The 16,985-nt window shown below is 31.4% G+C and overlaps 2 protein-coding genes across 9 annotated transcripts in view; one reads left to right on the forward strand and one right to left on the reverse strand.

The window, feature by feature from the left end:
- esn (espinas) overlaps positions 1-11,678 on the forward strand; it is a 350,301-nt gene extending 338,623 nt beyond the window's left edge. For all 3 annotated transcript variants that reach the window (XM_085822642.1, XM_085822643.1, XM_085822641.1), the window contains 3 exons: positions 3,525-3,711; positions 8,731-8,872; positions 10,326-11,678. In XM_085822642.1, the coding sequence (XP_085678768.1) occupies positions 3,525-3,711; positions 8,731-8,872; positions 10,326-11,006 (1,010 nt within the window). In that variant the 3' untranslated portion in view covers positions 11,007-11,678. The remainder of the gene's footprint in view (positions 1-3,524; positions 3,712-8,730; positions 8,873-10,325) is intronic.
- A 49-nt stretch (positions 11,679-11,727) lies between these two features.
- Positions 11,728-16,985, reverse strand: part of LOC118181931 (transmembrane protein 243-like) — a 53,744-nt gene continuing 48,486 nt past the window's right edge. For all 6 annotated transcript variants that reach the window (XM_085822646.1, XM_035351167.2, XM_085822644.1 and 3 more), the window contains one exon: positions 11,728-12,332. The gene's annotated coding sequence lies outside the window, so the exon portion shown is untranslated. The remainder of the gene's footprint in view (positions 12,333-16,985) is intronic.

A 16,985-nucleotide genomic window follows, 5' to 3' on the forward strand; every position in this document is an offset into this window, starting at 1 on the left:
AAAAATGCCATGTGAGTGCAGAAAGGAATTTATTGTCTGAAATTCTAAATACAGTCGTCTTATTTGTTATCAGCTTGAATATCAAAAGCCTACTTTAAAAATTATACAAATTTTTGAAAAAAAAAAATCATTTCTTAAATAAAATCTGATGTATTTTATAGGCCTTCAACATATGAAATGAAATCATCTTATTTGATTATAAAATTCTGTCTGCATTGAAAATTGGCTGATATGCTGCCAAACTTGTGCCCGTCATTCCAGCAGAAGGTTAAAGGAAAAAGATTGTTCTTTATTTAATTAGGATAATTTGAACCAAGTTTGTCTTTTATTGTGAGATTAAGATTATGACTAATTTATTGTAATTTATGTTGATAAAAGAGATGAACGTACTTTAATTTCTGTTTGAGCACTTGTTGTAAGGTTACTCCTTCCAAATTCTACCCTATTGCATGCCACAGACCTTTGCACTCTCTACCTATCACAATAGACCCTTTGACAGATCATCTACAGCTGTCTTTTGTTGTAGAAACAAGCTCTAATCCATTTTTTACCCATCAGGGGTGCCACGATTAAACATACTTAAATTTGCCATCTTTGTTCATTTAGTGATGATTTGCAGGGTACATTTTTTTTAAAATTTTTGCATTAGTTAAAAATATAAGGCCAATATTTGAAAAAATAATGTAACAATAAAACTTTCATTTTACTCATCCCTTCTTTAAATTTTATAAAGCCTATTACTCTACTCATTGCCCCCATTAAGCATACTGATGAGAATAGTGATTGTAATAAACAAACTAAACACGTATTTTAAACTTTGAAATCTTTCATACGTTCCTGTACTCTAGTAACAAAGAACTTTCCTGTACTCTAGTAACAAAGAAAAGTCAGAACTTTACTGGATATTAATTCCTCACTTTTCTTTGTATGAGATGTATCTTCTTTCATGGACGAATTCTTAGAACAATATGATGGATACAATGGTGCAGGGAAAAGGGATGTAAGCAGCAGCTTCAGAAAGAAAAGTCTGTAATTCTATCACATTTTAAAAAGTATCAGTGGAGTTTCTAGAGACCTGTATGTGCTTTATAATGGCTTTAAAAGTCTCTCATTGGGTTGATTTTTAAGAAAGGATGCATTATAAAAACTGAAATTCTAAAATTTTCTGCTGGCTTGAGGTTTTTGGTTAGTTTGAAGCCAGATATCTGGGTGTTTGCTTTATTTTAAATGATATAATAGTGCCAAAACATACATGGGTAAAATATGTAGGTATTATTCTTGATGCAAATTAACTAAGGCCTATAAGACACTTGTGAATATTTACTCAATAATTGGACAATTCTACATTAAGCATTCGACCAAATCTACTGTATGCTTCACTTGCATTGGCAGTAGCCATAACGTATGGACTTCCACTTCAAAAATAGCAAAACAGAATATAAAGAATTGTTTTAAGTGCTCTTTCTTTTTTCAGGATCTCAATATTAAGCCTAGATTATGAGGTTCTTGTCTGTGTGGCAAAATTTTAGAGTAACTATGAGAGCCACCACATTAACTTGATTTTGTGGTTGAATAGCTGGCACAACCACAATTTTGTAGTTGAATAGCTGGCATAGGATTAAACACAACATTGTGAAGTGGTAAATGTTATTCTGTAAATATGCAGATTTCAACTTAAATTACTGTCTTTGTGAGATCATATGAAAACTGAATGGCAGTGCAATAGTTAATTAGTTACTGTAGTACATTTCCTAAGTATTTTATTAATTTATTCTTAGATGCAAATATTGAAGATTTAAGTTTTATTTAATGTAGTTTGTACTTGATTTTTGTATGTTAGAAATGGAAGATTTTGATAGTGACAGCAATAATTGTGGAAGTTTTGATTTTAGTGCCTTTGAAAATTTACTAAGCAAAATATAAATCAGATTTTTACATCTTTTTCATAATGGATTAGATTAGACAATAATGTTCAACAGTCTGTTGTATTCTGCAAAACTGATGTAAAAAAAAAAATTCTTCAGTTGATGTACCAAGTTTTCATTTCTATGCACACCATCTGTTCACGTGAATGTCAATGACACTACCAGAATTAATTTAGAAGTCAAACAACAAAAATCATCATTATATTTTCAAATTTCACAGGACTAGTTTCGATGGTTTTACTGAACCATCATCCTCAGCTGCAAAAGTGCAAATGGACATTTGCACAACATATGTGCTTCTGCAGCTGAGGGTGATGGTTCAGTAAAAACATCGAAACTAGTCCTGTGAAATTTGAAAATATAACGCTGATTTTTGTTGTTTGACTTCTAAATTAATATTTGTTCGGCGTGTTATTGTATCTTAACCGCCCGAATTATTCCATTCTTGTACAATTGAATTGAGCGTGAATTTGTTCAATTCTTGGAACCACTTCTGATAATGATGATATATTTATGGCTGTGTTGCAAACTAATTATGCTGACAGTCATACCATTAAAATGACTTGCATCCATTTTCATGTAGAAAATATTGGAAGTCCATGCATCAAATAAAATTTGTATGTTTTCTGGTTTCAAGTTACTGGGGAAAAAATCCTAGGATTGTTAAGGCTTAATATATATTTTGCTAAACTAAAATCTGCATTGAGAAATTTCCAAATATGTTATATATATGAAATGCCAAACTTATGCAAAATTAGTTTACTACTTAAATCACCCTGTAGGAAAAAAGCCAGCATTAAAGGAATAATAGTAATTTTTATATATTCAATTTTTTAAATTTTATTTTAGGTCACTTAAGTAAATCTTTCTACATATTTGGTGTAAAAATGCAATTTTCTTACTATTCCTGAAAATTTACAAAAAGGAGGCAATATTTTAAATATATTGAGATGGTATGTGATTAAACTTTAGCATTTTAAGACAGCTAACATGCTATTCAACTGCTTTTATTTTACTCACCGAAACATGAAGTAGTATGTTTTTCAGTCTTGTTGAAAATCTTCAGTATGATATTTCTTTTTAATTCAAAACAACAGTTGGTGACTTTTCACAATTTGTACAAAATTTTTCTCATAAATCCAATTTATTTGAAAATATTGTCATTTAAATTACATCCACTACTAGATGAAGGCAATTTGCTCAAGTATTTTAAGCCTGAATGAGTTTCAATTGAATTCAGTTTCAACTCTCAGGTACCATGCCTCCATTGAGTATAAACATACAACAAATATTAAATTTAATGCAGAAACTTTTTTGGGGGGATGCATAAAAGGCAAACTAGTGGAATTTTGGAAACTCTATTCAGATGAAGTAAAAGGAGTAAGTACATTGTCAAATGGAGTAATCTCGAAATTAGTGTTAACGTAGCTCCACCACATTGTACATTATTTAAAGCAAACAGAATTCAAACAAAAGTTTTAAATTTGTATAATTGTTCTTTGTTTATCACAAAGAAAATTGTGGCAAAAGAGAGTTATTAAAATAATTTTTAAATTGTGCCATTGATTTTCATAATTTTTAAAACATTTTTATGAACAGGAGAGCCAAGCAGTGGTAAACGAAATAAGCCACAAGGAGGAAATTATGCGAATGATGTCCGAACTTCAAGCCCTCTAGTTCCTCGAAGTCCCCTTGTTCCTTATCGCAATGTTCCATCCAGTCATCCAGTGCAGACCCACAATCTTTCTCCTCAAGAAACTGAACAAATCAGCAGTCCCAACAATAAGTATGTTTTTTTAAAGCTCTTTGAAATAAATTAATTTTTTTAGCTTACAAATGAAATATGTTTACAGTTGTATATTTCATATACCAGTAATGTGAACCTTTTGAGCTCAGTGTGTGAAAATTTGGAAAAACACTAGTTTAATTCTGATATCATGTCACATATAGAACCTTCTGTCAGTCATCCATCTGCCAAGAATGCACCTGAAGTAAGTATAGCACTTATTGAGAATGACAAAACTGTTGCAAGAGACATATCTTTGTATTCTGCAATTCATTGGTGTCTGAAATGCATGAGGCGTGTCACCCAAAATGGGTTCACATGTCACTTATGACATACATGTTATAGGTTCGCAATCACTGTCATATACAGTTCAAAGTTCGAGATTCAGATGTATATATCCAGAATGATCTAAAATCTGGACCTCAAAGCAATCACCAACTTTTATTTATTTATTTTGTGTATGTGCTTTATGCATGAGCATTTGATTCCACCCCCACCCCCCGGCATCTGGAGATTCCCGATTCTTCATTTCACTTCGGCACTATTCTAGTATGACGGAAAGCTTAAAATAAGGAAAGTAGAAAAAAATGTCAAATTAATTCGGATTACTATCAGAAATATGTTTGAACACCTATTTTTAAAGAAGAAATTTCCTCTCTTAATCCAAACAATCATCACTGTGATAAGTTCCATCAAGATAAGGCTCTCAGCCATACCTCTAAATCTACCAATCTATTTTTTGAAAAAATGACAAATGAAACTGGAATTGAAACTATTCCCTTTAAATGCATCCCACCCAAGTCCCTTAATGTGTCTCCTATGGATTACTGTGCAACTGAAGTTTTAAAATGAGTTCTTTATGAGCGGCATTCCAAAACATTGGATGGACTCTGGAAGACTGTGAAAGAGGGGTGGAATAAAATCAAATTTGATGTTTAAAAAAAAAAGGACTTTTATCTCGGAAATCAAGATCTAAAATATGATAGTTCAACAAAAGGGCTATCAGACCGAACATATTTGAAAATAAAATTGTAAAGGTTGTTTATATTTAAATCTTTGCAAAATCATTACAAAAATGTGTGAACACTCTCTGTATTATGTTTTAGCAGAAGCCAAAAAATGAAATAAATTAACACAGTTTGAAGACAAAGACTTTGAATAAGGATCGCCTGTAATTTCATATAGCCTATAAGTCAATAAAAAATGGTTTTAACTGCATAAACTTATTTCCAAGTTTTTGGACAAGACAGAAGGATGCTATTATTTTTGCATTTGCATAAAATTTTCATAGAATACTATTCTTTTTTTAAAAAAATTTTTTAGAAATTATTATTATTATTATTATTTTTCTAAATAATCAATAATTTGGTTAATGTACACTGGTGTGCAAAACTTAAGCAACAGGTGTTCTTTTGGCCATAACTCCATAAATAATCATCTGAGAGACATGAAATTCAGAAATGAGAGACAGCATTTTGTATTTAAACAATGACAAAAGAATATTAGCGCAAAAATGCATACAATATGGAATCAAACAAAAAAACGGCTTTATTGAACTCATAGTATCGTTACACATGATTGTCTGCACAAGAGGAAGAACAACAAGCAGATGTTCCTTAGTATGGGATATGCCCTCCTGTTACTGCAATGGTGTCTTCGCACCGTCGCTTCATACCCAGCACCATATTGTCCAACAAATCATGAGGTAAGAGTGTCCAATCAGCATCTGTTCAGTTGTTGGGTGTTCCCCGGAGGATGTAATCGCGCCGCAAGGCGTCTCCCTAAAGCATCCCACACATGTTCTATGAGATTTAAATCAGGGAAATACGCTAGCCAATCCATTCCAGTGGTATCTTCACTTTCCACTAGCTTCTGAAAAACAGGAGTCTGGTGTGGCCGTGTATTATCATCCATAAAAACGAAATCTGCTCCAATGGCACCTCGGAACAGACCCACATGGGGAAGGATTACCTCCTGACAATAGCAATCTCCGGTTACAGAACCTCTGTCAAAAACATAGAGCTCTGTCTGCCCGTGCAGCATAATGGTTCTCCAGACGAGAACTCCAGGACCACCATAACGATCTCTTTCCGTGATGTTGCTGGGATGAAACCGTGTCCCGACCTCTCTTCAAATCAACTGGCGTTGAGAATCTCTTGTAGCACTAAAACGACTCTCATACGTAAAGAGGACAAAACTCCATTGATGAGATGTCCAAGTTCATGCTCCTTGCATCACTCTAAATGGTGGCGCCGATGACCAATTTTCAAACGGATGCAACGTTTGAAACAGCGGACCTTCTGCGAAAGGCTACCTTCTGTGTCTGGACATAGTTAATCACGACACTTGTCGCCCCGTTGCTGTACATACTTGTTGAGCTATGGCGCTTGCTGACTGGTTTCGGGCTCTTTTTGCCTTCAGGATGATATATTGGTCATCCGCAGCAGTTGATTTCCTGCGGCTGCAACCACCAACCTTTCTAAAAACTGTACCTATTGTTTGTAAGGCTTTCCAAGTGCGCAAAATGACACTTTTGTTGATTCTGAACTCTTGAGCTACACTGGTGACACTATGCTCCTCCTCCAGCTTTCCGATCATTCTTCCACGTGCGATGTCATCCAGGTGATTTCTTCTAGCCATATTTCATGAAAGAACTCATATGGACTTGCATCAAATGTCTTTAATTGTGTATCCGTCCTTCCTTTTATTGTAAACTTGAGTGCGCCAACTGCACGCGTTTTGTGTACACTCACGTTGCCTGTGATGTTTTGTTCCTGACATTTGCATACGCATGACCTTTCTACTGAATTGTGTATTCATAGTACTGATCGAAAGAACCCCTTTTCTGGAACTTTATGGCTATCTGATTAAAATTTATATTGTTGCTTAAGTTTTGCACACCAGTGTAAATAGAAGCCATTATTTAAAATGTTTTATATTCAGCATAAAAGCCAGAACAACTTCTTAAATATTTTTTGGCCTAGAATATTGACCTATATGTCAAAAAATATGATATAAGTGTAATTATCATGAAATGATAAAGCCAGCCTTGGCTACAGCATTTTTGTCACCACAGGTAATCAGAAATAGTATTTCCCCATGTAAATTAAATCTATTACCGATTATTTTAAGTAAAATATACCTTTATTTACTTGTTACTTGTGACAGCAGCTTAATTGATGCTCTAGACAGGGATCCTCATAGTACATGCAGTTTCAAGACATAACTGAACAATTTAAAAAAAATAACATCAGTATTCTTTAAACAATGAAGCACTGTTGCAAATCGAGAACATACATTATTTGTGCTATTGGTTGATTTTATATATATATATGTAGGAAGATAGCATTAACATGTTTGGGTTCCTGTATTTCACCAAATTACAACTGAGTCACTTGGAGAGCATTTGTTTACTTCTTCAGTTTTTGAAAATATTATTGGTCATCTTACACTGATGTCTACAGAAACCAAATACTTCTGAATTGCTAGATTGGGAAACCTAACTGTATTAGCTTTATTAAGCATTTTTGCTGTACCCAAAAACTGTTGGTGACCTATTTTTCATATCGCTTAGGAATATAATTTGTAATTTAACATAAATATTAAAAATATGGACAGCATTTCCCATATTTTGAAGAATAAAAGCTTAAATTTATATTTATTGCATAAAATGTTAGCATTGACAGTCATATGATTAACCACTCCTGATCTGCTGAAAGTATTTCTTCAAACAATTCTTTAGTCACATATTCTAAAGCTTAAATGTGTGACAAATTAAGTAAACGAAAGACATGGAAAATCCTGATGATGCCAAAGGAACAGGAGAGTGATGAATAACATTACTTGGTGCTATGCTGTCAAAGCATTTAATATGTTAGTGATATTTAAAGAGTATACCAAACACAAAACAATGGAAATTCAAATAATTGTCATAGTCTTCTGAAAGACAGTTTGATAGGAAGGTGGACATTCAAGCTTTTACACAACTTCAATAGTAAATCCCTAAACAAAAACTGATTAAGAATTATAAATTATGCATATTCTGGGTACTTTTCTGTTTTGCCGGTGAAAATCTTGCCAAGCAGACTTGCATACTTTTTTGGCGACAACATACGGTATACACATAAAAAATTTTAACAAATATTAGCTCTAAGAAATTTCAATTTTAATTGTGTAAACATTTTAATATCATTTAAAATTTTGTAAAAAGCCAATAAAGACAATAAATTTCTAAAAAGACATTAATTTAAGAATTTACTATGCTTTCTCCAGTTCATATCACGTAACCCCAAGTGATCTCATCTCACGTAAATTATGTTACAAAAATCTAATTCTCTCAGTAATTATCTACATTAATTTCAAGTTAAATATTAATTTGGAATATAAGTTTAAATGCAAGACTTATTTCAATTCGTACGAATAGCTTACTCAGAAATTATGTAAAACCACAGTGCTTTACTTCGCTAGTGCATTCTCTTTAGGATTGATGAGTTTAACCCTTGATTTTGTCTTTTCTATATTTTCGCTTTGGGTGAGCAGTGTGATTGCATCCTAATTGACTTAATTGCCGAGAATGGCCTTAGAACATAAAATTGAACTATCTGGTAAAAATTCTATGTAATTGTATGCCAGTATTGAAAGAAACAAACAATCTGATAAGAAATGGCTGCGATTTGTTTTGAAAATGAGGCGTAAAATGTTACCAGTGAAGATATTCTGTTTGGCATCAGTTGTACCCATTACTGCCGACTTTATCGCCTGCGCCGGCAAAACAGAAAAGTACCATATTCTGTAGTTTATCTCCTAGCATATTTTTAATCATTAAATATATTTTTAATTACTCTGTATACAGCTTTATTTAAAATTTTGTATTCCTATAGTAGGTTGAATTAGGTTAGCAAAATTGTTCTTGCCACGTTGTCTTTGACATAGCCAAAGTCCCAGACTTCCTATTATCAAACTTTTAATGTATTATCTTAAAATTCTTTATAAATATTAAATACATTCTTTACTATTTAGGGACCCTGTCTTAAATATAGAGGAAAAAACAACAGTGGAAAATGAAAATTCTGCAATGAATGGACGATCAAGAGATCCTATAAATATGTCAGATTTAACTTTAGATGCTTTAATGGCAAAATCACCCCAAGTATTTGTACAGGTATGTAATTAATTTTTAACATCTTTTCCAACCTATTAGAAGTTGTAACATTCCTCTATTCACTATCTGTGCAATATAATGGAGGATGCATTATTCAAAGTAATTTATACTTTCACAGCTAATTGCTGAGTTTATGCTAGAGTAAAAGAGATAAATGTGCATATAAATTTAATTTGATTTTGGTTTAAATTTAAAATATAATTAAATTAACAACAATGATTTTTACAACTTCAAAATAAATATACCAATGTTTTATTTATATATTTTCTAATTTCTCTAATAACCAGTTAAAATGTTTTGGTACTTAATACCCATCCATAACCTTGGCGAATGTTCTAGGCATGTTTTGCCAATCATTCATGTGGAATTCTGAGCCATGCTTTCTATATGCAGCTGTTACAGTAAAGCATTTTTTCTCTCTACATATACACTAAATACCCACTAAGTATTAGACCCACTTTCAATTTTGCACTCCTTAAAAGGCTTTCTCTAATTTATTTTGTTAGGCCCTCTGATTTTTACCAGAAACTCTGTTATGAGAACAAACTTCCAGATTCAGCTGTTTTTCCCTCTTTTAGCAGATATTAATTTTTGAGTAGCCAGAGTTCAATCACAAACATGATTCTATGACCCTTGATTTATTTTTTCCCCAAAATGAAAGGAAAAAATACAGCAATAATAATTAATTCATATCCTTGTTCATTAAATCAAAAGGTAGATTATCAAAAACCAACTGGGGGGTTACATCAAATGAAAGTGCAAATGTTATGGGTATGTTTGACATAACACATGGTGACAGTTTTGCAATTGATGGGATAATACTTCAGTACTAATGTTTCTGTTTTAATTGCATTTTCTTTTCATAATTATTTTTTATTGTCAATAAATTTTTAAAATGATAAGTCAAGGATATACTGTATGTGCATAGTGCAAAAAATTTATTTCACATATAAATAAGTCATCAATTTCTTTATAAATTGCTGAAAACAATGATACTGCAATATTTCATATGAAGAATAGTCAAAAATGTGTATTTTTTACTGTCATTCCTTTTTATTTTACTTAAAGATAAGGAATAGGACAGGTAAGATTTTACTTCTGCCATGCTAGTGGCATAATTCCAATGGTAAAAGTACAAGATCTGTCAAACAACCATTTTTGGAACAAACAATCCGATTCAGATATCAGCAATTTTGCAAAAACACAAGTTAGCACAAATTTTGAGCATGGTAGCTGAAAGAAGCCTTATCCTTACTTTGATACCAAAGATACACCGAATGTTAAAAAAAAAAAAAAAAAAAAAAAAAAAAAAAAAATTGCTTTTGTAGCAGTTTGGCATTAAGTGTCTGTTTTGTTTACAGCTTGCAATATCAGTCAAATTAATGTATTTGTCTTATATTTAATTCATACCAAGTTTGTATTACCAAATAAACAAATTTCACTACATTTATAGGTAGTTGAAGAAATTCAGGAGCAGCGGAAGGATCGCAGTCGATATCATCATCGGCGCACAACGGCTCACTTTTCCATGCCAGATCTCACAAGAGATACTGGCTCAGCTACACCACCTGAAAGCCCAACTAAAGTTACACCTGACCAGAACAGTGGCACTGGTACCAGCAGTGGAACGGTTTCTTCAAAAAAACTGATTGTACGATTCAGTCCTTCCACTGCTAAGTTGCCTCCCTCAAGTGAAGACGAAGAGCAAAAAGCTCTTTCACAAAAAGTTGAACATTCTTCATCCTCTTCAGGGACAGGCAGTGAAGAGACCTTCAACAGAAGTCAAATAAATACACCTACAAATAAAAGAAATTCAGGTGTTCTTAGAAGCAGAAGCTATGGTGATCAATCTGAACTTGAATCTAGCTTTCAGAGAGGCATGAGTGCACCATGTTCAGAATCTAGATATCAAAGACCAGATGAGGATCGATGCAGTACTTGCTCAAGTTCAAGTTCTGAGGATGATCCTTACGAATTGCCACCAAGGCGAGCATATGGAGGAGTACGAATATCATATGTAAGTAATGATGCTCTTGCAGTCGCAAGACAGAGATCAGGTACTCTTCAATCGTCCGGTGCAAAAAGTCTACGAAGGAGACGGAAACAGGATGAAAAAAATTGTATTGTGTCTTGACAAGGCAATCATTCCCAGATTCCTATAGTACAAATGCTGAAATCTTGAGCTTCCAAACAAATTTTTATTGCCAACACCAGTTAATGCACCTATTTTTATACAATATATTTTTAAAACATTGTTTTTGAGACAATTTATTTATAATTATGTAATTTGACAAAAGTAAATTTAGCCTATGCTTAATTTTATAAAATTATACAGAAGCAACAAATAATCTTTATAATTTTTAAAATTTCTTCTTTAAATGTCATCTGATGACAAACATTTGCTTGTGCTTTTAACATTGGAACTTCTCAGTAAGTTTTCATGAGATGTTTTAGTGTGCACTGTTATTATGAATTAGGGTTTAATTACAATAGATTCGAGTGAGAAATAAATTACATGAGAATATAAAAAAGAAGCCTGCAAATAAAGATTAAGTATTGCACAATTTTAAATGAGGATCTAAAAACACTCATTACACATTACTTTTACTATGTTTATTCATATATCATTATTTGTATATTCTTTTACATATTTTGTAGCTATATAATTAAGTACTGCTGAGTAAACTGTTTTCTATAATGATAATGAGTGAGACAATTTGTAAATGATTTTGTATAATGTATTACTTTCATGATTTTATTGTAAATTCAACCATAGAACATGTAATAAAATAGAAATTTCCAATTTTAGTATCTTATATGTCTAATTAATAATAATAATAATAAATGAACAATAATTGTTGGTATCTACATCATAGTAAAATATTTATTAAACAATTTTACTTGAAATTACAGGAATGTAAATTTTTAACTTTGTCAAATCTTTGCACATCTTAAAAACAAAGATAATTTCTTGATAATTTATTGCTAAAAACAATTTTTCTTAATTTTGGATTTAAAACTCTTTATACAAAATACTTCACTCATTTGTAAGTGCTGTACAAACATAACATAATATTTTTAAAAATACTGCATTTCAAAACTTATCTAAAACAAATTTGATTTTCATTGCAAAATAGAGTATACAAAAATGCAATATACAGATAAATACAAACAATCACAAATATAAAATAAACCAATAATCTCACTTTTAACAAAACTTTGGAATATACTTTGCTTAATCACATGCCTCACTACTATAGTTTGGCAGTTAATATGCAATTTGAATGTGCTTTAGTGATGCCAAATTTGTGAATAGAAAATGTAGACACTTCAAAATGTATCCCAGACTTTGTGGAGAGAATTGATGCATGCTTTTCAGAAGTTAATAAACAAATCTTTGGTGTAGACTTTTATTACATAAATTGCAAGCCATGTGGAATGGAAATGTATCACATATTACCTGTAAGGATAAAGAAAAAGAAAATCATCAAAAAATCTAAAACCATATATATAAAACAGAACACTAATTGTTTAAACCTGATTGAACATATACTAGTTCAGAAAACGTTTCTCTTTTTTGGCTATCTAATATTTATATAAAGGTAAGAAAACTAAAAATATCATTATTTTATTGTTATTAGCTATTTAACTGATTTTATTTTTGGTACTTGTCTATTGTAATGGCTTTGGTGAAGGAAAACACCATTGGTTCAATTTGGGCTTCAGATAGTGCAGTTTATTGCCAAATGAATATCCAGAAAAATGAAACTGATTATGGTAATGACGAATTGGGAATTTATTCAATATCTATACAATAAAAGTTATTTATTGTAGTATTTAATACCACCTCGTAAGCAATTTAAATAATAAAATATATAAGTGTGGAAGAAAATTCTATTACTTTATTTAGTATAATTTATTAAAAGGAAAAATTGACATTAACATACTGGAAAATTCATTTTTTAGATTCTTTCTGGTGGCCACAGTTTAGCAAGTGCTTCTAACAATGCCTCAAACATTCAATTATAGCTTCTTTTTCCATTGACAGAAGATTTAAAGTAATAAATATAATGAGTATTTTATAATGAAAAAGCAGTCAGTTAGATCATTAAAAGTTTGTTTTCGAACATGAGCAAATCAGTGGCTATGCTTCTTTCACACAAGTAGGTACGTAACTGTTTTATTTCTCACCACTGCAGAAATATACCGAATTCACTTACTCTGACGAAGGCTGCTACAGAAGACAAGTACCTAAGTTTTCCCTGACAATTTTAGCTAGCAAATAATAATAATAAACAAAATCTGAAATCTTTCAGATTTTACTTTATGCCCAAAGGAGCTTTTTTTAACATTTTGTGTGTCACTTTTATTTATTAAATATGTTCTTTCACACTTAAACCATAAAATTCAATTCAACAGCAATATCACAAAATAATCTTGAAATGAGCATATCATTAAAATTTCTGAGGCGAACAGATATTTTTGGTTAATTCACTAAGTCAGCAATGAGTTGGCAAATTTTCATGCAGTTGCGAATAATTAGAAAGTGTTGAATATAGACTTTGATATTTTCAGGCTATCCCTTGTTCTGAGCAAATATAATTTTACCAGAATTTTTTTTTCATTCCAGTAATTAATTACAATTATTTAAGTTGCATTTTTATGATTCTTTATTTGCTGAGAGAAAAACATGGTAAATACTGACTAACATACAACATGATTCAACAGTGCCAACAATAACAACATATTTGGGTATATCTTTGATATTGATTTCAAATCTGCTATAACTTTAGAGATATAGGATATACCTATATGAACTGAATATATATATATGTGTGATATTTTGAGTGCGCAGTCGTGAATCTGGTACTTTAATTTCTGGCTGTAGACATGGCTACGTGGAAAAGGCAGGAATATGCTATTGATAAAACTGAATTGAAGAATCACCATCTTTATTTTTATACATTTCAAATCATCTCTTTGGCAAACAAATTACTTTTCAATCATTGTCGAATACAATAAATTTTTATGTAACAGGAAAAAAGATATGACGTCATTTCAGGCAGGGAAGCATAAGCAGCATTAAGATATTTGCATGTTGGAAGCTAGGAAAAAAGGAACATACTTCCTCATGAAGCAGTATCTATACTCCATAGGTGCATATGTGAATCTAAACCATGACTGGTTAATTTTACTTTTAGTTACCTTTTTCAAGTAGTGTTATGTAATATGAAATGATCTCGAATTTGGGAGAACAGATGAATTTAGGGAGGAAGAACATCAAATCTAGAATAGTTAAATTTTGAGTTTGTGAATTATTTCTTAATATAGCCATAGTATTTTATTATATCTTACATATATATATTATATGAACTGAATGAATATAAATATATATATATATATTGGCATTTTTAACATACATCAATATTAATATTGGCTTGCTTTATCATTACCACTGATTAAACTAGAGAATTCAACAGATAATAAAAGTTTAAATTTTCATATTTTTTATTAATTCCAAGAGCACTTAAAAATCAATGCTTTCATCTTGGATTACTAAAACTGAATTTTTAATATAATTAAATTTTCATAAATATGATTCTGTTTAAAATAACCTGACATAAAATTAATCCATTATCCAGCACACAAGTTTACTTCATAATGCTTACTAGAATAAGATTTACCAGCAAGGTAACCCTATATCATACATTTACTGTGAGATAAACATTTGATCAAGTCAATACTGGAGTTTATAGTATTTTGTGAATCATCAATTTTATGAACCACGGATTCATCAATACTAAAGAATCGAGCATATTTTATGATTCACCAGTACAAGCATGGATATTGTAAGCAAGTGTATGGTGGATTTAGCTTTCTTTACTTAAATGAAAGTTGCACAAAAGAAGAAAGGTAATTTTTTCCTTTGTGATACATATGGTACCATTTTCTAAATGTAAGTTCGCATATTTAAAATCTAAATTGATACATTTATAAAATAAAATTTAAAATATTATAGATACATACCCTGCCAAATGTGGACTTGCAAAATGAGATTTTATGTATGGATGTTATCTTGATTGTTTTTATTTAATCTCTCTGATGTGAGAATTTCAATTATATGCAGTATGCTGCTGAATGCTGAACCGTTGCAACAGTCCTCTTTAATAATTTGGTCGATAATTCAGTCATTAAAGAAAACAAATATTACTAAACATCAAAGTCTGAGCTTTAAATTTCTCATAATTCCCGATAATGCTCCAGACACAATACTGAAGTCTTCATAACATTGCATAAAAATGTACAGGTATTATTCCTTCCACCAAACACCATTTCCTTAATACAACCAATGGATCAAGGAATCATAAAAACATTCAAAGCCTATTGTGTCAGGCATATTTACAACCCCGCTAATAAAGCACTAGCTAAGGACAGAACAACACACTAATGTCATTTAAGAAGCAACTCAATATAAGACATAGTTTAGAAATGAAAAGAATTCATCAACAATGAATCCTTGCTGGCATCAGTGCTGGCCAAATTTTGCCAATAATTTTAAAGGATTTCCATTGACTGAAAATGAAGCCAAGGAAATCATAGAAATTGCAAAAGCAATAAGCAGCAAAGGATTTTCAGATACAAAAGAAGCTGAAATTAAAGAATTAATCCAGAATGACCATTATGAATTGACAAATGGAGAACTGAATAATTTTATAAGCATCAATAGTGATAGAGATAAGAGTCTTTAATATACAAGAAATTAAATTAATTGTTAAAAAGGTACAGAAACTGTTTAATTTTGTAATGGCGATTGACCCAAATTAAGGGGGGAAAAAGGGGGACACTTAATGAGAGGTATTGAAAAACTTGCAATTCTTACTGTGAAACATTTAATGGGTTGCATCTGACATTATCCCAAACAAAAACTGTTATTTAGAAAAATAATTCTATCAGGTACCTACTTATCAAGCAGCAATAGAAAATCCTGTAAATTAACACTTGCCTCATTTTTTCTTTTAATTACAATTCATTTTTAATGCAGAAAAAGATTTGGATAAACATATACAGTCAAAAGTTGTTAATCCGGACTCATCGAGACTTCGGAGATTCTGGATTATCGATTTTTCCGGATTATAGATCATCAGTTTAAATCTGATAAGATGGCATGCAGAAATAACAAAATTAAAAATATGAAACCGTAATTTATGAAATAAAGAACAATTATGATCTAAAGGGTATCAAAATTTTCAAAAAGAAAAAGCTTAATATTCATTTGTTTACTTTATTAAACATTTCTTTCAATGTAAGTTGTTTAAGTTGCTTCGTTTCATGTGATAATACTTTCTCTTTAATTCTATTAAACAGACATAATTTCTTGTTTAGTTACAAAGTTCCACTGTTCAAGTCCTATAATTGCTGTGTCGAGAATACCGACTAATTTGTCAATCAAAATTTTTTCGTTTTCAATAAACTCTCTGTCACTTTCTTCACTATCAGAAGCGAATTATAATGACGAGGAACTTGATTTAAATCATATCGAAGACGGAGTACATCGAGATGAAATACTACATTTAGTAAGGAATTATTAGCCAAATAAAATAAAAACATCTGCCCTGAAGATAAGGATAGTGCTGACAGATCAACATCCATTTCATTGCGCGGCGTTTCCCCCGCACTCCCCCGCCGCAGAGCAGCGTGAAATTGATAAACAGATTTCGGATTTCGAAACATACTTTCGGTTTGTAGATCCTTTACATATTAGTAAATATATATTGGAAATTCTATTTGACATAATCGAAATATTAAGCTTACATTTATAAAATTGCTCTAACAGTCTGCAAAAAATAATAAGCCGGATCCAATTCGAAGATTAAGGAACAACGCAATCTGCAACATTAACTGAATTAGATAATTTTAGCTTAGCTTATACTGTCCGTTATACATTAAATGCGGATGCGTAAACGTATTATGCGCATGTGCACATGCATATTCGCAGCCGTAAAAGTCTGACGTTCATGCGTAAATGCCTATGCGCATGCGTCAACGCGAGGCATGCGCAGAAAGTTTTTAGCTTTGAGGTCCGGATTATAGATCATTTCGGATTATGGGTGTC

The sequence above is a fragment of the Stegodyphus dumicola genome, chromosome 8, assembly GCF_044657685.1.
Source record: "Stegodyphus dumicola isolate Sdum_Otavi_A_Nest chromosome 8, ASM4465768v1".
NCBI lineage: Eukaryota > Metazoa > Arthropoda > Arachnida > Araneae > Eresidae > Stegodyphus > Stegodyphus dumicola.